The sequence below is a fragment of the Xiphophorus couchianus genome, chromosome 15, assembly GCF_001444195.1.
Source record: "Xiphophorus couchianus chromosome 15, X_couchianus-1.0, whole genome shotgun sequence".
Lineage (NCBI taxonomy): Eukaryota > Metazoa > Chordata > Actinopteri > Cyprinodontiformes > Poeciliidae > Xiphophorus > Xiphophorus couchianus.
The window spans coordinates 4,339,949-4,362,645 of NC_040242.1; the positions used below are offsets into that span (position 1 = coordinate 4,339,949).

Here is a 22,697-nt window from a genome sequence, read left to right on the forward strand (position 1 = left end):
GTTTCGGCAGGAAGCAGATCAGCTGCTGGATCCTCAGTTTTCCGTCTGATCAGGTCATTTTCTGTTTTCTGCTCCTGTGTTTAAAGCGCCCAGATCCTGATCAGGCTGATCCTGTTAGGATGATTAGAGAGGATCGACCAGATCAGATCCGTCACCATGGAAACCGATTCAATGTCTGATCTGATTTCTGCAGCAGAACTAGAACCGGATCAGAACCTGAGGACATGTGGAGGAGCCTGAAGAGCAAGCAGGGTATTATTATTATTATTATTATTATTGCAGTGCATCTGTACTACTGGAAGCTGCAGTGTTTCTATGAATGACCACCAGAGGGCATCAGAGTGAAGCTCAGGCGACAGAGGCGGCCTTGGATTAGACCGTTAGCTGAACGGAGCTGAACCTGAAAACGTCATTGATCCGCTCATCAGCTGATTATTAACTGATTCAGTTAATAATCAGCTGATTATCAATCTTTCAAACAGCTGAGAGGAAAACATCTGGACTGAACTGAAATTCTGCTTGTGCCGCATTTGTGATGAGTAATGGTGGCCTTCCTCTGGAGGAGGAGGAGGATGAAGATGTTAGGTTTTGTCATAATGGGGATCTAGAGGAAACTGAAAGTGTTTGGGTCCACAGATGCTCACTGTCTGATCTGGACCGAGCCTGTGGAGCCGAACCGGAACCATGGTTCTGGTTTCGGATGCGTGGAACCTCCTCTGCGTCTGCATGGTGAACAAACAGGGTGAGAGCAGACGTGACCTTTTTACCTTTAACGCTTCGCTGCAGAGCCGCTTTATCGGCATCATTTGTTTGCTTCTGTCACTTCTGGGTCTCTTATTTGCGTTCACGAAAAAAGAAAAAACATTTATATAATAAATACTAGTTTTAATGCATCGCAGTTAGAACAGAAAATGATGGCGATGAGTAACTCCTCCAGACCCCGCCTTCACCGCCCCTTAACTCCGCCACTGCCGCCGGCCCCTCCGGCGGAGAACACGTCCGCTCGGGGAGATGAGAGGAGGTATGGCGGAGCTCCGCTCCAACTTTACTGGGTTTTGGGTTCTGGAGGTTCTGATGGTGTGTTTGTGGGATGAATCTGTGCGGGAGATGATGAAGGTGAGGCGGTTCCAACTCCTCTTCATCGCAACTTTTCAACCATATTTCAGCGAGCAGATCCCGAACGGGCCCGGTTTTCACCACAGAAATGTGTCTGTTTGGAGGTTTCTGTCGTTTAAAGATGAGAACTGGGTTCGGCCTGGTTCCGAGACCGATCCGGACCGGTTCTGGACTGGTTCCGAACTGGTTCTACAGGCTTCTGGTCTCAGAATACGCAGTTGATACTTATTCTCCGTTTATCGTTGGCTAATCTTCATTTACTTGGCTTGAACTGAAATATTTAACAGGAATTCTGGGTAAATAGTTTTTTATTTGTTTTTATTATGAACGAAAACTGAATACTGAAGCTTTAAACACAGAAGAAAGGAAAATTAATGCTTTTTTTTACTTAAACGTTTTACTAACATATTTTTAAAACTATCCACTGTCTTAATAATTACAAGATTGCATGTGTGAATTAATAAATTAAATGTAGCTCAAACTAACAAATGCAGAATTATTATTTTTTGTACATTTATATTGATTTTTTGTTTCAAAAATCTATAATATGGTTTTTAAAACGATACTGTTAGAATAATTAATAATTTTGATCATTAATAATTTTGATATTCATAAATAGAGATGTAATATGGAAATGTAAAATAAATTAAAGACTAGCCAGAAAAGGTTTAAGTATTTTTATGAATTCATTTTTATATTCAGGAGGTCATAATAATAATAATCTAATTATTATAATTGATAAAAAGTATTTATTTTGTGAAACTGAATAAATTTAACATAACACAGCCAGCAAATGCTATGTTATTATGTTTCTTTAACTGTATTTATTTTTATTTTCAGGGGCTCATAATAATAATTTATAACAAGAATTAATTAAAAAATATATTTTCTGTTTATTAGTTTACAGAGAGGAACGTGTTTCCAGATTTTAACTGGTGTTTCCCTGATGTACAGCAGGGGGCGCCGATGAGAACCCCGGAGGAACCCGGAAGAGAATCCCCAAGCTGAAGATCCCCGCAAACATCTGGAGCCACCGCAAACAGAAGAACCAGCAGAAAGGTCAGAACCTGATTAGAGCCGCAAACAGAGGAGGAAAAACTGAGAGGTTTAAAAGAGAAATAAAGAAAGTCTGACTTTTAACATTTCTAGAAATTTTTGTCAGAAATTTTGGGATCAATCAAAAAAAAATTTCTAGAAAAACCAAAAACTTTCTGTCTTGGAAAGTTAAAATTTGATAGAAAAAAAACAAGGAAACATTTGAATGTAAAAAGTTGCAAATTTTCTAGAGAAAACCTGGAATTTTCTGAATTTCAAAAGTAGAAAATTTTTCAGTTTCGGAAATTTGGAAGTTTTGAAACAGAATTTTTTTTTCTAGAAGATATCTGACTTTTCTTCCAGCAAATTTTTGACTTCCAAAAGTCAGAAATGTCCTTGTTGTTTTTTTATTTAATAAAATTTCTGAGATGTCTTGGCTTGTCCATTTCTCCTCTGGGTGCAACACGCAGTCGTCTTTTCGGACGAAGGCCTAGTTAAATCATTTAGATGGAAGAGAACTCTACCAGCATGTTGGTCTGGACAGAGCAGCCAAACCCAAACCTTCCCATCTTCGTTCAAACCCCGGATCCTGCAAATCCTCCATCAGGAACGAGGAGAGAGAAAACCAAAACAGGAGCATTATTTCAGCCTGAAACGGCATTACCGACCACCAACACCCACAGAAGTTTCAGGTTGGGAGAAATAACGCCGCCCTCTCTTTTCTGTGTGTCCGTGTCACTTCCTGCAGACGACCAGCCGGACGGCGGCCATGAGGAGGAAGAAGAGGAACAGCAGGAGGAAGAGCGACTGGATGACCTCACCAGGAAGCTGATCCTCAGGGAGGAAGAGCTCTTCACCCAAGACTGCCGCAGTGAGGAAGAGGAGGACCAGCTGCTGAAGGACTTTGAGTCTCTGAGCGTCCAGATCTGGATGGCCGTCCACAGCAGCTTCGACACCACGGCGCCCCCCGCTGGACGTCCGGACGTCCTGAGGAGCGCCGTGGATGCCGTCCTGCAGCAGGAGACGCAGGACCTGCGCTGGACAGAGAGTCCCACGGACAGCGCCCCCGTCTGGCGACCGCTGAGGTGGCTGAGGACGCACAACCAGCTGCTGCAGAAAATGGTGGAAAAACGACTGAAGGACGCAGGAGAGGACGAGACAGGAGACACTGGACAGCTGTCCTCTGTCACCAAGAGACAGGTGATGATGGATGGATGATGGATGGATGGATGGATGGATGAACAACTCTCTGCTGATGTTTCCTTAATTTCAGCTTCCAGCCAATCAGAGAGCAGATGTGAGTTGATTTGTGCTCACCAACGATCTTTATCCATCAACAGAACGACATCATCAGCATCATTCTGTAGTTTATTTCTTCATGTTTTCTCTTTTTATCTTTGATATTTATGTTACTTGAGTTTTTCATTCCTTCATCTTTACTAACTGATCTGTCCCTTCTTTGGATTTCCTCACCCCCCAGGAGATCCCCAAGCCTCAGGTTTGGTAGCCATGTTGAAGCAGACCTTTAGAACAGCAGCAGCCTCTCTGATCCTCTCCGTCGTGTTTCACCTGTCCAGGTGTTCCGCCTGGGGAAGCGTGTGAAGGAGGACCTGCTGATGGCGGCGGTGGCGGTGAGGGACTGCTACCCGCCCAGGATAGACATCCTGAACATCTATGGCGGACTCTACCACCAGGCCTTCGGCGCCCACCTGGCCCAGCTCTCCTCCTCCGAACTGGACCTGGACGACTGCAGCTACCTGCTGTTCTGGGTCAACCACTACTATCCTGAGTCAGTTTCCATGGCAACCGTTCACGCTGTCGCCTTCAAATGAGGCTTCATTTGTTTCCTGGACATAGTCTTTTTAATATTGATATTGTAACTAAATCGGTAGCTGTGCTAACCCTAAAATGCTAATCAAAAACAATAGTTCACTAAACAGAAAAGCTTTAAGTCAAAACCCAAAATTTCAACCCAGATGTCAAACAAAACTGAACTGAAAGGAATCAGAATTTATTCAGGAAGTTGCTCTCAGTGTCTTCAGAAGTTTTTGAGTTGTTTCCTTCAGTGGTTCTTGGTGCAGCGCCCCCACAGGCCAGGAGGGGAACAGGTTGGTTTGACTCAGAGAACCACAGCAGCTGGAGGTGGAGCAGATGGTGGAGTTCTGGTTCAACAATTAAACAAAGTCTATCGGAGTATCAAGAGGAAAACACCTGCAGTCCTCAGAGACGTCAGTTTGTTGATTTTAAACCAAAGAGGCGCCAGAACTAAGATCACATCCTGACTTAACTTGTTGGTCTTCAGTCAGATTTCAGTTTAATCTTTTAGATTCTGCTGTTAGTCACTTCTGTTCTTGGTGTCATGAGATGAACTGAATGTAATTATAAGTTTCCCCAGGCTCTTCTCTAGAAATAACAACAGAATAAACAAGTTTGTTCAGGTCACATGTTGCAGCATCTGACTCCCATCATTACGAGTTTAGGAACCTTCTGATTTTTGTTCCCTGGTTTATTTTGGAGCGTTTTGGTGGCTCAGAGCTCAGCCGTCCGTTTGTTGGGCGTCGGCCGTCTGTGTGTGTGGAATCCCATTGGGTCGGTAACATCCTGATTTCTGTCAGGACTGGATTTGTTTTTGCCCTGAGTCACTCGGCTCTCCGTGGGTCTTCCTGCTTCACAGCGACCTTGGTGTTTGGGCTTGAGGGAACTTATTTATGACTTCCTCTCTTTGGCTCAGGAAATTTCCCTGCTTGATGATTTTTAAAGTGCAAGGTGACATTTTTAGGCTCTTTACGTGGAAAACTGAAACAGTTTATGTCAATTATTAATTAAGCTAAGTTAGGCTAACTGACGACAGTAGAGCTTCAGTCAGGAAGCATCCAGGAGATTTTAAACTATTCTAGGCCTGAATAAAAGTAAATTGCTACATAACACGGAGTTATATAGCAAACTTAAAGTTTACAGAACAGCCAAGTAAATTAGCACTTTAAAATTTATCCGGAAAAATTCATTTATGGGGAGCTAAGTGTGCTAAACGTTTTCAAAGTTAGAAAAAACATTAAAGCACTAAAAAAAAAAAAATCAATTTAAGGGAAGTTAAGTATGCTAAAGATTTCTAAAGTTATCAAAAGAGCTAAACAAAATATTAGCTGTGCTATTAGCGCCTTAGCGTATTTAGCAGAAGGGTTCCCACCACCAGAGATTAGTTTTTTGTCTTGGAAGGACGCAGTCCACCAGGAAACTGTCCCATCCATGGCATGAAGTTGTGGTAAAACTAATCTAGGAGAAGCTAAGTTGGTTAGCCTCCCCAGTGCTAAATGTTAGCAGAAAATTAATGAGCTAAACCAAAAATTAGCTCTACTATCAGCACATTAGCAGAAGTGTACCCACCACTGCATCCATGCAATTTAGTAATTTATAATTTATCTGGAAAAAGAAGATAACTGCTCTATGTGTTTAGAAGTTAGCAAAAGCACTGAAGCGCTAAAATATTAGCTCCACTTAACAGTAGCTTTAGCTCTGTCGATGCCTCATCCAGTTAAACACAGAAGCTCTGAGCAACGAAAACTTTCTATGGAATAGAAAATATATTTAGTTAAGGGCAGCAGTGACTTTAACGATGTTTTCTGTAAATAAAAACAACCAAACAGAAGCAGAGTGAAGCAACAAACCCAAAATGTTTAAATGTTTATGATGTTTTTGTGCAGAACTTTGTTTTATCTTAATGTTGTGAGTTTGTTGTTGGATCCCTGCAGTGAAATCCTGCAACAAAAAGAGCTGGACGGGATCAAGACGGCCTGTCTGGGTTCTCTGCTGCTGCCGGACACTCTGAGGCGACTGGAGGAACAATTCATGAGCCACAGACAGGTAAACAACAGACAGGTAAAGACAAAGACAGGTCAACAACAGACAGTTCAACAACAGACAGGTAAACAACAGACAGGTAAAAACAAAGATAGGTAAAGACAAAGACAGGTCAACAACAGACAGGTAAAGGTGTCGGCGGCAGATCGCCAGCAGGCTTCAGCTCACTGTACCGTCGTTTCAGGAAAAGGTGAAGCTGTGGCTCAGCACGGCTCTGAAGAAGGAGGAGGAGAGCTGGCTGAGTGGAAAAACGCCCGAACTGATCGACTGTTACTACTTCAGTCCGCTGGCCATCGATGTCATCCAGGTGAGCGCAGGGACAGGTAACGCTCCTGGGCTTCGACTGGCCGTTTCTGATGAAGCTTCCTGACTGCAGGTGGTGAACAGTTCCCTGACTGAGTTCAGCTGTGCCATCAAAGACCAGAACAAGGTGCAGAGGCTTACGATTCACCTGGAGAACTTTCTCAACAGGTAAGCCACGCCCACTGAACACAAGAACCAATCAGGTCACAGCTGTACTGTTTCAGTAAGATGTAAAAGGTTCGTCGTCTTTCCTTTATTCATTAATGCAGACTTTCATTTAGCAGAAGCTAATGCTAAAGTACTTTACCAACATGCTAACTGGTATAAGCCAATGCTAAGGCGTTAAACTAACATGCTATTTAGCAGAAGCTAATGCTAAAGTGCTTTACCAACATGCTAACTGGTATAAGCTAATGGTAAGGCGTTAAACTAACATGCTATTTAGCAGATGTGAAATAGTTTAAGAATGGAAAAATTTTACGACTCTTGGCTTTTATTTTGCATCTGTTGTATTGATCTTCATGTCGACTGAGAAGACATGAACAAACATTATGCAAAAATTTAACACAAATATTTGGAATATTGATCAAATATTGTTAAAATATAAATTGAAAGTACCTAAAAATTTATTTTTAAGATTGTGTGGCATTAGGGATCTTTGACAGCATTCAAACAGGAAGTGACATTCAGCACAAGTCAGGAATTGAACCATTTACCTCCACCCCACTCACCACTTCTGAAGAAAAATCTAATTTAAGAAGTCTATATTTGGAGGAATTATTTCAATCTGTGCTTCAGTTTTTCTGGTCATTTCATTCTTTTATGTGTTTGTGTTGCAGCTACAGGAAGAGCGTGGAGGACCTGGTGAAGGCGAACCCCAGCAACCTGCATCCAGTGCTAAAAGCTACGCTGGTCTGTGAGCAGCAGCTCAGGTGAGCTCACACCTGCATCACGACTAGAGCTGCAGGAAATCTGCCCCAAAGCATTCTGGGAACTGTCACAGCTAAGCAGCGCCTCTCCTGTCCTCAGAGATTACATATCTGGTCAAGCTGAAGGTTTAGCTGAAGATCAGAAGCGCCGATGTCTGGATACGCTCTCTGCTCTCAGGGATTGTTGCTACCAGTATTTTATCTTCCCTCTTCACGGCAAGATCAAGGTCAATACTGTCTCTACTCAGAGAAACCTAAAAACTCTACTGTGCTAATCATGTACATTAAATCCACTAACATGCTAAACCAACACAGCATTTAGCAGAAGCTAATGCTAAAGAGCTACAACAACATGGTATGTAGAGGAAGCTAATGCAAAAATGCTAAGCTAATATGGTATATAATGGAAGCAAAGTTCTACACATTTTCAAAATGAGCAAAAACAATAATATGCTAAATTAATAATTTGTTCCTCTGTTAGCACATTAGCAGAACTGCAAACGCCATCGCTATGGCAACTAGCAAAAGTTCTGCAGGTGAATAAAATGACAGAAATATGAGATATGACCGATGATCTGGAACAGTAAACATTTTCTGCTTCAGTGGAACATCTTGTTCTGTTAGCAGGACAAACGTCTCTTTCGTTTTGATATTTAGGTCTTCTTAAGTCCACTTTGGACGTCCGCCTGGGTGGACGGCTCACTTCCTGTCATCGACCAGCTGCTGAGCTTTCTCAACCAACAACTGGCCGACCTGTCGGACCTGAAACCAGCCTGCAAACAGGTGAGACACCACCACCCTACACCTGTCTGCCTGCCTACCTGTCCAGCTGACCGCCCACGTCTCTCAGCCTCTGGTCTGCGACCTTCACCAAGACCTGGCCGCTCAGTACGTGAAGAAGACGATGAAGACCAGGGTGAAGAGCCGACAGCAGCAGGTGGCCGGGTCCGAACGGATGGTGGAAGACGCCAAGAAGATGGACGGCTTCTTCAGAGAGGAGGTGAGACACGTAGCGACACGCTAAACCACAAGCTAACACATCAGGCTAATGCATCAGGCTAATGTATTAGGCTAACGTATCAGGCTAACGTATCAGGCTAATGCATCAGGCTAAGGTATACCAGCAAGTAAACACCAGATGCTTTATTATTCTTTAGCTTCTTTATGTGTGTAGCATACCTGCTAACATTAGCATCATTTGTAATTAGCTTATATCATATCAGGGTTATTATGGCTGATTTTAACCTTAGATTAGCAGCAAACTAAAAACAATATTTGGATTTTGAAAAACAAAGTGGCATTTAATTCAGCTTTATTTTATTTTTATTGATTGATTAGGACAGTGAAAATTAATCATCATTTCCACAGTTCATGGAGCAAAGATAGATAAAAAATAAACATTTACACCAGAAATAACTAACAGACAGACAGAGTAGAAATTCAGCTGTATTTTGCCAGTAGTACTCATTACTCGTCAGTAGTACTCATTACTCGTCAGTAGTACTCAGTACTCGTCAGTACTACTCAGTACTCGTCAGTAGTACTCAGTACTTACTCAGTACTCGTCAGTAGTACTCAGTACTCATCAGTAGTACTCAGTACTCGTCAGTAGTACTCAGTACTTACTCAGTACTCGTCAGTAGTACTCAGTACTCGTCAGTAGTACTCAGTACTTACTCAGTACTCGTCAGTAGTACTCAGTACTTACTCAGTACTCGTCAGTAGTACTCAGTACTCATCAGTAGTACTCAGTACTCGTCAATAGTACTCAGTACTTACTCAGTACTCATCAGTAGTACTCAGTACTCGTCAGTAGTACTCAGTACTCGTCAGTAGTACTCAGTACTCGTCAGTACTTACTCAGTACTCGTCAGTAGTACTCAGTACTTGTCAGTAGTACTCAGTACTGGTCAGTAGTACTAGGTACTCGTCAGTAGTACTCAGTACTCGTCAGTAGTATTCAGTACTTACTCAGTACTCCTCGTGGTGTCTCAGGGCTGCAGTTCGGCGCCGTGGCTCTCTGAAACGCTCTGCAGCGTCGCTGAGATTCTCCGTCTGCAGGATCCAGCCAGCATTCACCTGGAGGTCGTCGATCTGGCCCGAAGGTTCCCGGACTTCAGGTACCGCCCACAGAGGAGGAGTAACTAGTTACATTTACTCAGTTACATTTACTGGAGGAATTGTTTCTTCAAAAATATATTTTTAGGAGTATTTCTACTACGCTGTACCTGAGTAATTTCATTTTGAAGTATAATTTATATATTTATATAATTATTATTTTTTTATTATTATTTATATATTTATAATTTATAACTGTAGTAAACTTCTGGATTTTCTTCCCACTGAATGATCGGAGCTGTGGCCGCAAGGTTGTCGGTGCCTGTCGCGGCGGCAACCCTCGAACCCGTTGGTGGACACCTTCGGTGAGGGATGCCGTCAGGCTGAAGAAGGAGTCCTATCGAGCCTTTTTGGCCTGTGGGACTCCGGAAGCAGCTGATGGGTACCGGCGGGCGAAGCGGCATGCGGCTCGGGCGGTTGCTGAGGCAAAAACTCGGGTGTGGGAGGAGTTTGGAGAGGCCATGGAGAAAGACTTCCGCACGGCTTCGAGGCGATTCTGGTCCACCATCCGGCGTCTCAGGGGGGGGGAAGCGGTGCAGCACCAACACTGTTTATAGTGGGGATGGTGTGCTGCTGACCTCTACTCGGGACGTTGTGGGCCGGTGGGCAGAGTACTTCGAAGACCTCCTCAATCCCACCAACATGCCTTCCACTGAGGAAGCGGAGCCTGGGGACTCTGGGTTGGGCTCTCCAATCTCTGGGGGCGAGGTCGCCGAGGTGGTTAAAAAGCTCCTCGGTGGCAAGGCCCCGGGGGTGGATGAGATCCGCCCGGAGTTCCTTAAGGCTCTGGATGTTGTAGGGTTGTGTTGGTTGACGCGACTCTGCAATATCGCATGGACATCGGGGGCAGTTCCCCTGGATTGGCAGACTGGGGTGGTGGTCCCCCTGTTCAAAAAGGGGGACCGGAGGGTGTGCTCCAATTATAGAGGGGTCACACTCTTAAGCCTCCCTGGCAAGGTCTATTCAGGGGTCCTGGAGAGGAGGGTCCGTCGGATAGTCGAACCTCGGATTCAGGAAGAGCAGTGTGGTTTTCGTCCTGGTCGTGGAACACTGGACCAGCTCTACACCCTCGGCAGGGTCCTGGAGGGTGCATGGGAGTTCGCCCAACCAGTCTACATGTGTTTTGTGGACTTGGAGAAGGCGTTCGACCGTGTCCCTCGGGGAGCCCTGTGGGGGGTTCTCCGGGAGTATGGGGTACCGGGCCCTTTGATACGGGCTGTCAGGTCCCTGTATGACCGGAGTCAGAGTCTGGTCCGCATTGCCGGCAGTAAGTCGGGCTCGTTTCCGGTGAGAGTTGGACTCCGCCAGGGCTGCCCTTTGTCACCGATTCTGTTCATCACTTTCATGGACAGAATTTCTAGGCGCAGCCAAGGTGTTGAGGGGATCCGATTTGGTGGCCTCAGGATCTCATCTCTGCTTTTCGCAGACGATGTGGTCCTTTTGGCTTCATCAGATCGTGATCTGCAGCTCTCGCTGGATCGGTTCGCAGCCGAGTGTGAAGCGGCCGGGATGGGGATCAGTGCCTCCAAATCCGAGGCCATGGTCTTGAGCCGGAAAAGGGTAGAGTGCCTTCTCCGGGTCAGGGGGGGTGTCCTGCCCCAAGTGGAGGAGTTTAAGTATCTCGGGATCTTGTTCACGAATGGGGGAAGAAGGGAGCGGGAGATCGACAGGCGGATTGGCGCAGCGTCTGCTGTCAAGCGGGCGCTGTACCGGTCCGTCGTGGTGAAGAGAGAGCTGAGCCAAAAAGCGAAGCTCTCGATTTACCGGTCGATCTACGTTCCCACCCTCATCTATGGTCATGAGCTTTGGGTCATGACCGAAAGAACGAGATCGCGGATACAAGCGGCCAAAATGGGTTTTCTCCGTAGGGTGGCTGGGCTCTCCCTTAGAGATAGGGTGAGAAGCTCAGTCATCCGGGAGGGACTCAGAGTAGAGCCGCTGCTCCTTCACATCGAGAGGAGCCAGTTGAGGTGGCTTGGGCATCTGGTCAGGATGCCTCCTGGACGCCTCCCTGGTGAGGTGTTCCGGGCACGTCCCACCGGGAGGAGGCCCCGGGGAAGACCCAGGACACGCTGGAGGGACTATGTCTCTCGGCTGGCCTGGGAACGCCTCGGGATTCCCCCGGAGGAGCTGGAAGAAGTGGCTGGGGAGAGGGAAGTCTGGGCCTCCCTTCTGAAGCTGCTACCCCCGCGACCCGACCTCGGATAAGCGGAAGAAGATGGATGGATGGATGGATGAATGAAAAACAAAAATGTTTTAACCAAAAACTCAAACCTGCAGCTTCTGATAAAGTTTCAGAAGGTTTTTATTTGCAGAAACTTCTTTTACCTGATTTTATTTTTGTTACTTATATAAATTATCGTCATTTTTGTAATTAAAACACCAAAATTTACACTTAATTCTTTTTTTTTTTCATATGATGATGTAATTATAAATATTAAATGATTGATCATTTGATCAGTTACTCAGGACTTTATTAACTTTTTACCAAATACTTTCTCTTACTTGAGTAATTTGTTGGATGGAAACTTTTTACTTTTACTTGGGTAAAACTAAGTTGGAGTAGCTGAACTCTGAGCAGTTTTTGGATCCTGTGTCCAGCTTGACATTTTGCTGAGTCATTTTGCTGAGTCATTTCTGCTGAGTCGCTGTCCATCGTTTCGGAGCAAAGCGTTTGTCCTCTGAGTCGCTCTGCAGCAGAAAGGAAGCTCAGAGGATCCGGAGCGCTGAGGTTTAACTCTGACGTGAAGCGACCGCAGCTGATGATCGTAGATGTTCGGTTTCGTCACAAGGAACAATGGCTTTCTGTTTCCCAATGCATGCTGGGTAAATCGTCAACTGTTTCATGTGGATAAGAAAGAACTCGGCCTCCCACCGCAGAGAGACACTGTTGGGAAAATTAAGCAACGCTGAGCAATCTGAGCAACGCTGAGCAACGCTGAGCAATCTGGGCAACGCTGAGGCCTGCAGGAATCAGATGCAGATTTATTCAGTTCTAGAATCTAAATCCATTTAAAATGTTTATATTTGGGTTTCAGAACCAAACATGGAGGAGTCACATTCAGCTTCTATGCACCACAAATCTGGAACAAACTTCCAGAAAACTGAAGCACAGCTGAAACCCTGAGATCCTTTAAATCTGGACTAAGAGCCAATCTGTTCTATCTGCTTTTTACCATAATAAATGAAACATTGACTGATATATCTGATATTAATTGATTAATTGGATGATGGCACTCATTGGAATGTTTCTGGTTTTGTTGACTGTTTGGTGTTTTTATAATTTTGTGTTTTTATGAAGTGAAGCACTTTGAACTGCCTTGTTGCTGAAATGTACAAACTGATGGATCTTCAGTGTCGCAGTTAACAGGAAGGAGGTTCAAAACTTCCTCCTTCAGTCCAAGATCAGCTTATCTCTGCAGAGTGTGTGAAGATTTGTTGGTCTGTGTTTTTTTTTTACCCCTCCAGGGGGTCTTTTTGTGGCCTCTAGAGTCCCTTTTTCATGAAGTAGGCTGACAGGAAAGGGGGAAGGAGAGGGGGGAAGACATGCGGCAAACGTCGCCGGGTCCGGGAGTCGAACCCGCGACAGCTTCGTCGAGTACTCGAGGCCTCCAAATGTGGGTCGTTCTATCCCCTACACCACCACGGCACGCCCCGGTTTGTGTCTGTTTAGCAGACTGACACAGTGTTAGCATGTTAGCATGAGGTTAGCCTCTTGGTGCAGAGCGCGGTTAGCGCTGGCTGAACATTAGCCATGTTTCTCATGCAAGTTTGAGCGAACTTTCAAAATGTCAAGCAGACATTTTTTAGACGTGTTTCCATTTCCTGATCAAATCAAGCAAATCATAATTTTGTCAGACGTTGACACAACTCTCGTTCTTGAATAAAACGTTTTGGCGCTAAGATGAGCCGCTGGGTTTTTTTTGTTTTGTTTTGTGTTTTGGGCCGTGTTATAATCGGTTTATTTCACAAAACTCCAATGGAAAGACTTTTTTCGCACATGATCAACAGCCGGATGTTGCCGCTAGCGCAAACCACGAAGAAGAAGAAGACAGGAAGTGGTAGGAAGATGATGGCGCTGCGTGTTTTTAATTTATCACGTGAACAAACTTATTCACAAGTGACTCTAATTTCATTTCTTATTTAATGGAAACACAGCAAATTGTGAAATTGTGTTTTTTCCACACTAGTGGAATATCAACAATGCTTTCCGAGCATTTGTTATGGAAATGCAGCTTTAGACGCTCTAGCTGCTCTGCATGTCCCTAACATGTTCAACATGTTTCTGTAATAAATCATCTTTCCTGGTGCCACACCTGACACCAGGTGTGGCAGCTTGTTCTGCTGCAACCCGAGTCCTCCCGGTTCCGGTGGGAAGGGCGGGTCCGCTCTGGCCAGAGGAAAAGTACTGAGTGGCGCTGGGTGGAGATCAGGTTCTGGAAGCTTCCAGCCGTCTGGTTTACCTGCTCAGGTGTCGAACCAGATCTAAAGCAGCTAGAGACGAACCAGATCTACAGCAGCTAGAGACGAACCAGATCTAGAGCAGCTAGATACGAACTAGATCTAGAGCAGCTAGAGACGAACTAGATCTAGAGCAGCTAGAGACGAACCAGATCTAGAGCAGCTAGAGACCAACCAGATCTAGAGCAGCTAGAGACCAACCAGATCTAGAGCAGCTAGAGACGAACCAGATCTAGAGTAGTTAGAGACGAACCAGATGTAGAGCAGCTAGAGACGAACCAGATCTAGGGCAGCTAGAGACGAACCAGATGTAGAGCAGCTAGAGACGAACCAGATCTAGAGCAGCTAGAGACGAACTAGATGTAGAGCAGCTAGAGACCAACCAGATCTAGAGCAGTTAGAGACGAACTAGATGTAGAGCATACGCACCTGGTTGTCAGATGAGGGTCAGAAAACACAAATTGTTTCCTCCTCCCATTTCTGGCCACGACTGCAGATTTTTGGGCATTTAGTCAGAAAAATGAACCGAAAACACTGAGATCCTTCTGGCAGAAGAACCCGAGCCGAGTGTCTGAAGTCAGGGTGAATTAATCAAACTTCCAGGGAGAAGAAAATATTAAGTTCAACTAAACAGAACAGAATGAAGAAGCACATAGAAAACATGAGAAATATTTTTTTAAAGTGATTTTTTAAAATCTTTTTTTTGATTGATTATTTGTGTGATTGTCGTCAGCGGCGCTCACGTCTCGGCGTTGCTGTCGCTGAAGTTCGGCCTTTCGGCGGCGGACGTCCGGTCCATCAGAACCAGCGTGGAGGAGAACCGCCCCCTGGACGCCTCAGCCAATCAGAGCCCTCCGTTCTTCTCCAGTGTTAAAGTCAAATGGATCAATAACAAGATCAACCAGATGGCGATCAAGAGTTAAAACAGTGCGACTCAATGCTAATGTTAGCATAGCTTGTTGTTTCATATTATCTGAATGGCGTATAATGTAAACATTAGCTTAGTGATGCTAACATGTTAGCCAGAAATTTAAAAAGGGAGACTTGCTGCGTTGGAAAGCCATCTGGTGTTCATCAGGGCTCAGCTCTCGGTACCCTTCAGTTCTCCTTTTATTACCATTTAAGTGTTAGAAAATGTGTCGTATTTAAGCTAACTCTGCAACCAGACTCACTTTAAATCCATGCAGCTTCCTGCTACTTAACAAAGCCCTAAAGTAATGAATGTTGTAAGGCTGTGCAGAATGTTTTTAATGTGTACAGAAACAGAGGCATGTATCTGTTACTGTAGTCATTTCAATAAACGTATTTATTCAGCAGAGCCTCTCACTCATTTCTCCATAAATGTGCAGAAATACTTTAAATAAATTTGTTTTTATTACAGAAACATCATTGAAGTTTTAGACTTAGAGATTTATTCAGGAGGAAAAACATTGCATGTTGATAAATTAAGGTTTTTTTTATTTTAGTCAAAATCATTGTCATATTTGGTCTTTTTAAGAATATGCATATAGTTTGATTTTTTTCTTAAAAATAAAAATGGGATATTTTCTATATTTTTTAGTGAGACATTAAGTACCTCTTGCAAAACAGGTGACAAAGTAACTCCAAACTTAGAAAATCATGCAAACACTAGAAATATTGTAGGTATTAGTTTGTAGTTTTTACCTTCCCATGTGAAACACATGCTAACATGCTGTAGCTAACTTGCCTAAGTTAATAATGATTTATTGAGTAGTTTAACTCTTTGTTTAGACAAGATCAATAACTCTTTTCATCAGAGATCTGGTTGGTGGTGAATAATGAAATAAAATCCTTTTTGAGTGAGGTAGATGTACCTTAATGGAGGAGGAAAAACTGTTATCTGCCATGCTAACTAGCTTTAGCATTCCTGGCAGACTCTATCTAGCAGGAATAAGCTGTAGTAAATACAAGAGTGTATTAGAACAAAAAAGGAGTAAATTTCCATTAAAAAGCTATAAAAAAATATTAACTTAATCTCAAAAATTTTGTAGAAAAAAAACTTTAACATTTCTGAGTTTCAAAAGTCTAGAACAAGTTAGAAAAACTCTGAAATTTTCAGATTAACCTAAAAAAAATTCTTTAAAAAACCCCCAAAAACAACAGCAAAAAAAAAACCTTGACAATTTCTGGGTTTGAAATGTCTAAAACAGGGGTCACCGACCTTTTTCAGACTGGGAGCTACTTCACGGGTCCAGAGTAACACGAAGGGCTACTTATTGATACAGACATAAATGTTCTTGGCTCAGCCTTTATAACAATAATATATATACTGTATGTATATATGATTACATGCTGCCTGATCATATTAATGTCAGGGACTACTCACAGTAGTTATCAGTAATAATTTACCATGGCAGATATGGTTAATTGCTATATTGTGATCAGAAGTTCTTGGTTCAGAGTTTTAAGTTTGATTCTCATTTGGAGATTTTCTGTGTGATTCTAAATTTCCCACCAGTGACTGAGAGTTTGGATCGGTGCTGCATCTGCACGGCTGGACGAACTGAGTACCTTGAGATTTTCCTTTGAATAAAAAAAAGAAAAGAATAGTTCTTGTTTTATTATCTAACCCTCTTTACTATTAACAAAATTGTGGAGAAAAAAAGATATTTTGTGTCCAAAGATATTGTACACACAGCTGTGTAGAGTCTGTGGGGGTGAGGTGGGGCACAAAGCCTAAATCTGATTGGTCAGTTTGCTTTTGTTTATTTCACGGGTTGGCGTTTTTCTGTAAGCTAAACATGAATGAGTGGAGTTTGAACCTCCCGTAGTTCTAAGATCCCGCCTGAGCTTCTTACAGTGTGCGGTTCTGGCGGGTCGCCGGTTTATTTGCTTTTTTGAGGTTTCGCCAACTGAATAACTGACGGGTCACCCGCTGGCCGACACCAGCAGATGCGCTGGGGGAAACCCTGGATATATGTATAAACATCAAGGACTCCTGGATTTCTGGGCTTCTCACCCCGTCTCTAAGGGAGCCCAGAGATCCTGCGGAGAAAACCCCTCCAGGATAACAAGGCAGTTCCCAGGAGGGGCACTCTCCAGTACCCCCTCCAAGGACTTAAAAAGGCTGGGTAAACAGTCAGAACCCGACCCAAACCCGTAGGTAGAGGGAGAGGCTGTCCTCTTGTTCACCCCAACGTACAGGCACCAAGACGGGAGGCAACAAGTCAGCCCACTCCTGCCCAGCGCCTCTCAAAAGGGGCAACTCCAGGGTGGGAAAACATCCAACCCAAAAAGTTTTTGCGGCGCTAGTGGCTCGTATTTTTCTGACAGCAGGCAGACAGGAAGGAGGGCGAGGAGAGGGGGCAAAGGTCGTCGAACCCGCGACGTCCATTTCGAGGACTAAGGCCTCCAAACGTGGTGCGTACTAACCCCCGGCGCCACCACAGCACGCCCCGAGTCCGACTATTTCTAGCCAGAACCCATCGGCTCTTTTTGGGCTGAGCCCGGCCGGGCTCTGTGGGTTAAAGCCCGGCCACCAGGGGCTCCCCAACGTGCCCCACCCCCAGGCCTGGCTCCAGGGTGGGACCTCATGTACAGGCGAGCAGAACCACTGTTTCCAATGGTTGTTTTCATCATAAGGGATCTTTGGGCTGCACTTGGTCTGGTTCCTCACCTTGGACCTGTCTGCATTGGGTGGCCCAACCAGAGGCATGAAGCCCCGACAGCATAACTCCTAGGATCACTGGGACACTCAAACCCCCCCACCACGATAAGGTGGCAGCCCATGGAGGGGATGTGTAAATGTGTGTGTGTGTGTGCGTGTGCATGTGTGTGTGTGTGTGTGTGTGTGTGTGTGTGTGTGTGTGTGTGTGTGTGTGTGTGGGTGTGCGTGTGTGTGTGCGTGTGTGTGTGTGAATATGAAGTAACCTGTTAATTATGTAAGACAGAGAGAAAATGAGAGAGAGGAAGAAAGTTGTTTTTTAAGATGAGGAAACAAACTCAATGTGGTGGGAAGCAAATTCTGACCTTTGGTCCAGTTGTGAGGTGAAATGTATCTTTTTAGTTTTTTAAAAAAATAGAGATTTTTAGGCTCTAATAAAGTTTTTTAGGCCGTTATTTAACAGGCTGAACAGGAAATTGGGAGGAGAGAGAAGGAAATGACATGCAGCAGATTCCCCAGGACTGGGAATTAAACCAAGGTTGACAAACAAAACCTAGAAGTAACGTCCTAAACAAAACATAATTTACAGTTTTACTATAAATCTGGTTTAAAAAAATAATTGAATTATTCATTTCTTAGCCCCTTTTCCTTCTCTTTTATACAAGCAGACAGAACATAAGCTCAACAACACAAAAGCTTCATATTTATTACAAAATATTTATCTAAGAATCGATTTCTTCCAGTAGTGGAAATGATTTCTGATTAAGTTTTCTGTTTTCATACTTTCATGGATTGTTCTTCTTTTTACCTTTTCTACAGTTTTTCATGTTAAATTGCACTTTTTTGTTAAGTTTCTAATATTATCTTGAATCTGTATTTCTAAATAAAGACTAACTGAAAGATCCCACAGTAACTTTTATTTTTGATAAAACCTGTTTCTTTCTTATAACAAACAAACCAGATAAAACAAGTTTGGGCTTCTTCATGGTCCGGAGTATTAAATTCTGATTACAATTATCATCTATTACTATGTACAGATTAACCTCTAATCTTCATTTAACATCCTGGAACCTGAAGAATCCAAACCTGTTAAATCAGCTTTTTTATGTTTGGTATAAAAAGAAAAACAGGATTTATCAAAGAAAAACCGGTAAATGGACTGAACTTGTGTAGAGCCTTGCTGGTCATGTTGACCACTCAAAGCGCTTCACACTACAGTCACATTCACACCGACATGCAGGTCGGAGGGCAACTTGTCGCTAAGTGCCCCGCGGCAGCTCAACATGTGGCAGAGGAAGCTGGAATCGAACTTACAACCTTCTGGTCACAAGACGACCACTCTACCCACTGAGCCACAGTCGCACTAAAACAGCCACTGCATGATCCTTTTGTTAATCTTCTTTAAAATACAGATTTAAACAGTTTAACAAGCTACAATTCAGTGCAATTTAATATAAAAAGTGAGTAGAAACGGTAAACTAAAGGACAAACCATAAAAGCACAAGTACAGTGGAAATAAACAGAAATCATTACTATTAAAAGAAGACATTTTAATTCTTAAATCAATACGTTGCTATAAAAATTGAGCCCAGTGTTGCGGCTGCGCTAACGTACGGCTAATTCAATTAATTATAAAGTTTAACAATAAAGCTGCACATGTGTTTGGGGTTTCTTCAAATCTTTGGGGGCAATTTGCAGTGACCAACTGACCTGGCCTACATGTTTTAGGAGATGTGGGGGGAAACCGGAGCACCCGGAGAAAACCCACGCAAACACGGGGAGAACATGCAAACTCCACACAGATGGTGTCTGTGAAGACGCAGCGCTAACCGCTGCACCACCGTGCTGCCCACGTTTTTTCCAATTGGGTTGGGAAGGGATCTATTTTCTAGTTTGTCAATGGGGGGAAAAACTTTTTGAATTTGGTCTTGACGGAGCGTGGCATGGCGCCCCGTTCACAGAGGCTACAACCTCCATGCGTTTGATTCCAGTCCTCGGTTCGTCTCCTGCACGTCTTTCTCCTTCTCTAAATATCAAAATCAAGAACTTTAGACACGTTCTTGATTGTCTTCACTCGTTTGTTTCTTTTTTGGCTTCTTCCATCGCAGAGTGTTTCGTACTTTCTTCCAAAATAAAATTTTAGACTTTTTCTTTTTACCATCTGGATTGTCCAAATCCTCCAGGATGGTTTCTCCAGCGACCTCGGTCTCTTCTGAGGATTCTGGATCCGTGGAAGAACCTGGTAGAGGTTCTCCTGAGAGATCCTCCTCTGAAGAAACCTCTTGATTTAAGACTTTAACTTGGTTCTGTGAGTTTTCTTCCTTCTCTTGGGAAACTGTGATGGGTTGTTGTTGGAAACCTTCTTCCTCGGCTCTCAGAGTTTCGGCCAGCAGTAGATCGTCTCTCGCTCTTTGTAAATCATTTGTCACACAAATGAGCTCCTCCTGGTGTTTTTCTGCTTGGTGTTTTAATGCAGTGACTTCGGTTTCAAACCGACTGTTTAGCTCCATGTACAAACCGCTAACATTCTCCAGCTCAGCCTTGGCACTCCTTTCCTTGTCTTGCAGGATTTTATTCTCTGTTGTTGTGATTTCTTGGAGGATGGCATATTCAGCTCTCAGCTGGTCCAGAAGCTTCTTGTCCTCCTCTGATTGCTCCAGGTGAGCTTTTCTCTCCTGCTCAACCTGCTGCTTGTATGTCTCAACCTCCTGCTGTAAATCCATATTGTCTCTTTCAAATCTACGTTTTATCTCCTCGTGCGAAACGTGAACCTGATCCAGTTCGTTCAGCATCTGCTTCTCTCTCTTTTGAAGAATAGTGATTTCTCCTGACATTTTTAGGAAGAGCTCCTCCTTCTCAGCTCTCATATTGTCTAGAAGCTTCTTGTCCTCCTCTGTTTTCTCCAGGTGAGCTTTTCTCTCCTGCTCTACCTGCTGCTGAAGTTTTTCGACTTCTTGTTTCAGCGCAGAATGTTTTCTCTCTTGGATAAGCTTTACTTTCTTTTCTTTGTTTGAAAGAGCCGCTTCCTCCTGCTTTACCTTCTGTTCGTATGTCTCAACCTGCTGCTGTATATCCATAATGTCTCTTTCATATCTACATTTTAGCTCCTCGTAGAAAATGTGAACCTGATCCAGTTCATGCAGCATCTGCTTCTCCCTCTTTTGCCGAATTGAGATTTCTCCTGACATTTTCTGGAGGAGCTCCTCCTTTTCAGCTCTCAGCTTGTTGATGAGCTGCAGATTCTCGTTGTCTCTTTCTATGTTGGCGTCTTTCTCATGTCTCACTTCTTCCTGATATCTATCCACGTCTTGCTTTAATCCAGAAACATCCCTTTCGTATCTACAGTTGAGCTCATTGTATGAACATTTGAGCTGAGTTAATTCCTCCTGCAGATGTTTCTCGCTGCCTTGCAGGAATGTGATCGTTTGGGACATTTCTTGAAACATTTCATCCTTTTCAGCTCTCAAGTTCTCCAGCAGCCGTTGTTCCTCACTGAGCCTCGCTTCATCATACGTTTGTGACTCGGCCTCCTGCCTCAGCAGAGCATCATCTGCTTCATACTGGGAACGCAGCTCCTCGTATGAAGTCTGGAGTTGGTTCAGTTCTTCTTGGAGGGCCAGACTTTTCTTTCTCTCAGCCTGTATTTCAGCTACAAACGCCTCCCGGCTGAGGAGGTGGGCCACCTTTAACTCCTCAAAGTCTTGTTGCAAGTTCTTCTTCTTCATGTACTTCACATCGTTGTGAACCTTGGAAGCAATGGCTGCAGCGTTAAGGAATGCTGGATCGCTGAACTTCTCTAGTCTCTCAAGTTCCCTCTTTGCCTCCTTGGCCTGGTTGATAAACGTTTCTTTGAGAGCTTTCTGCTTCTTTAACTGGAGTTTCGTCTCTTCCAGCTCGGCCTCCAGGTGGGCCAGTTTCTGGTTGTCTTCAACCCTCCCGGCTCTCTCCATTTCCAGGGCGTAGCTGAGTTCTTGGATTTCCCCGTGAAAGATTCTCGGGTGTGCAGGAGGGAACCTGCCTTGGGGGTTTTGCTGGACTCCCCTTCTCGCGTGGGGTCCCATCGTTCCACTGCGGTATCTCGGCGTATAATGAGACATTTCCTCCTAAATACAATCACTAAAGTTGTCGATTGGTAAACTACCTGAAAGAGCTTTGCGCACGTCTGAACTGGTCAGTGATATTGCAAGCAATGAAAAATATGCAGAATTGTGTTGCATACAATTCTGCAGTTGATGACATCACAGACTGAATCGCCAGTGACATCACAGAGTCTTCCTTTGCTGGTGGTGTGACATCATTCCACCACCAAATATCTCTCTCTATTCTTGTTTACATTCAAAATAGTCCATGATTCAGTCGTTTTTATCCCAAATATCAGGGCATCAAACTCATTTCCATTTTGGGCCAAAATCTGAATGTTCATACAGGGCCTGTTGCACCAGATCGTACTGATAAAAACCAATTCAGTTGTTAAAACATCAATATATAGGTGTTTCAGCATTCAATAATTCTTAAAATAACATAATATTGAACATCTTTTCACACTAATCAGTCCGTCCAGGATTGTTTTTGTGGTTTTCTGCAGTCATCACAGATTTTGTGGTGCTAATTTAGAAATATTTGTAAGGATTTTTACAATATTTGAGCTAATATATGATGTTAAATGTTTTCTTTTATTAATCACTCTATCGGTCATGCACTATAACTTGATATCAAGTAAGGCTGAGACAGAGGTCACCAAATGTTTTTGGTCAATTTTGAGAAAACGTTTTGATAAACTCAGAAAAAATGTGGGGATCTGTTGATTTTTGTGGTTATTTATTTATAACAACATGAAAAAGTAAAAGATTAAAATTATAACTATTGATTTCTAAATCTTGTTGAAAGTTGGGTCGGATTGATTAAGCCTTGTTTTTATTATCAGGCTTAAGACTCAAAAATTGTAAATGAGCGATAGTTGTACTAGTATTGTTGTGTCTTGTTTGTTGTTGTCATAGCAACTGCATAACAAGATGGCTGTCAGTTAAAATAAAGAAAGCTGTAATCTATATTTTCAGTTTGTTTTCATTAGCTTTTTAAAGGCACAATGTCGTTCTTATTATAAATAGTTTTTCTCCATTAAAGTCTCACTGTTAATAAAATGACCATAATTTTATTGTGAAACGTACAAACAAGCCCAACTCATGCACAGAATAGTACAAATCTGATTTTCCTTGGAAGGAATAATTCAGCTTTGGTCAGAAATATTTAAT

The 22,697-nt window shown here is 43.5% G+C and overlaps 2 protein-coding genes across 6 annotated transcripts; one reads left to right on the top strand and one right to left on the bottom strand.

Moving 5' to 3' along the window:
- Window positions 1-60: 60 nt before the first annotated feature.
- Window positions 61-15,136, top strand: tnfaip2a (tumor necrosis factor, alpha-induced protein 2a). 5 transcript variants are annotated; one of them, XM_028040420.1, is made up of 13 exons: window positions 61-252; window positions 2,071-2,175; window positions 2,900-3,351; window positions 3,729-3,940; window positions 5,901-6,012; window positions 6,194-6,316; window positions 6,386-6,480; window positions 7,152-7,244; window positions 7,342-7,468; window positions 7,899-8,024; window positions 8,092-8,241; window positions 9,237-9,361; window positions 14,554-15,136. In XM_028040420.1, the coding sequence occupies exons 1-13, from the start codon at window positions 225-227 to the stop codon at window positions 14,741-14,743; spliced, it is 1,938 nt and encodes a 645-aa protein (XP_027896221.1). In that variant the 5' UTR covers window positions 61-224; the 3' UTR covers window positions 14,744-15,136. The 5 variants fall into 5 exon arrangements, with proteins under 5 accessions (XP_027896221.1, XP_027896222.1, XP_027896219.1 ...); XM_028040421.1 differs by having other exon boundaries at window positions 2,074-2,175; XM_028040418.1 differs by lacking the exon at window positions 61-252 and adding an exon at window positions 341-742.
- Window positions 15,137-19,083: 3,947 nt separating this feature from the next.
- LOC114158315 (trichohyalin-like) lies at window positions 19,084-22,021 on the bottom strand. The gene has a single exon (XM_028039677.1). The coding sequence runs from the start codon at window positions 21,540-21,542 to the stop codon at window positions 19,494-19,496; it is 2,049 nt and encodes a 682-aa protein (XP_027895478.1). The 5' UTR covers window positions 21,543-22,021; the 3' UTR covers window positions 19,084-19,493.
- Window positions 22,022-22,697: the final 676 nt, after the last annotated feature.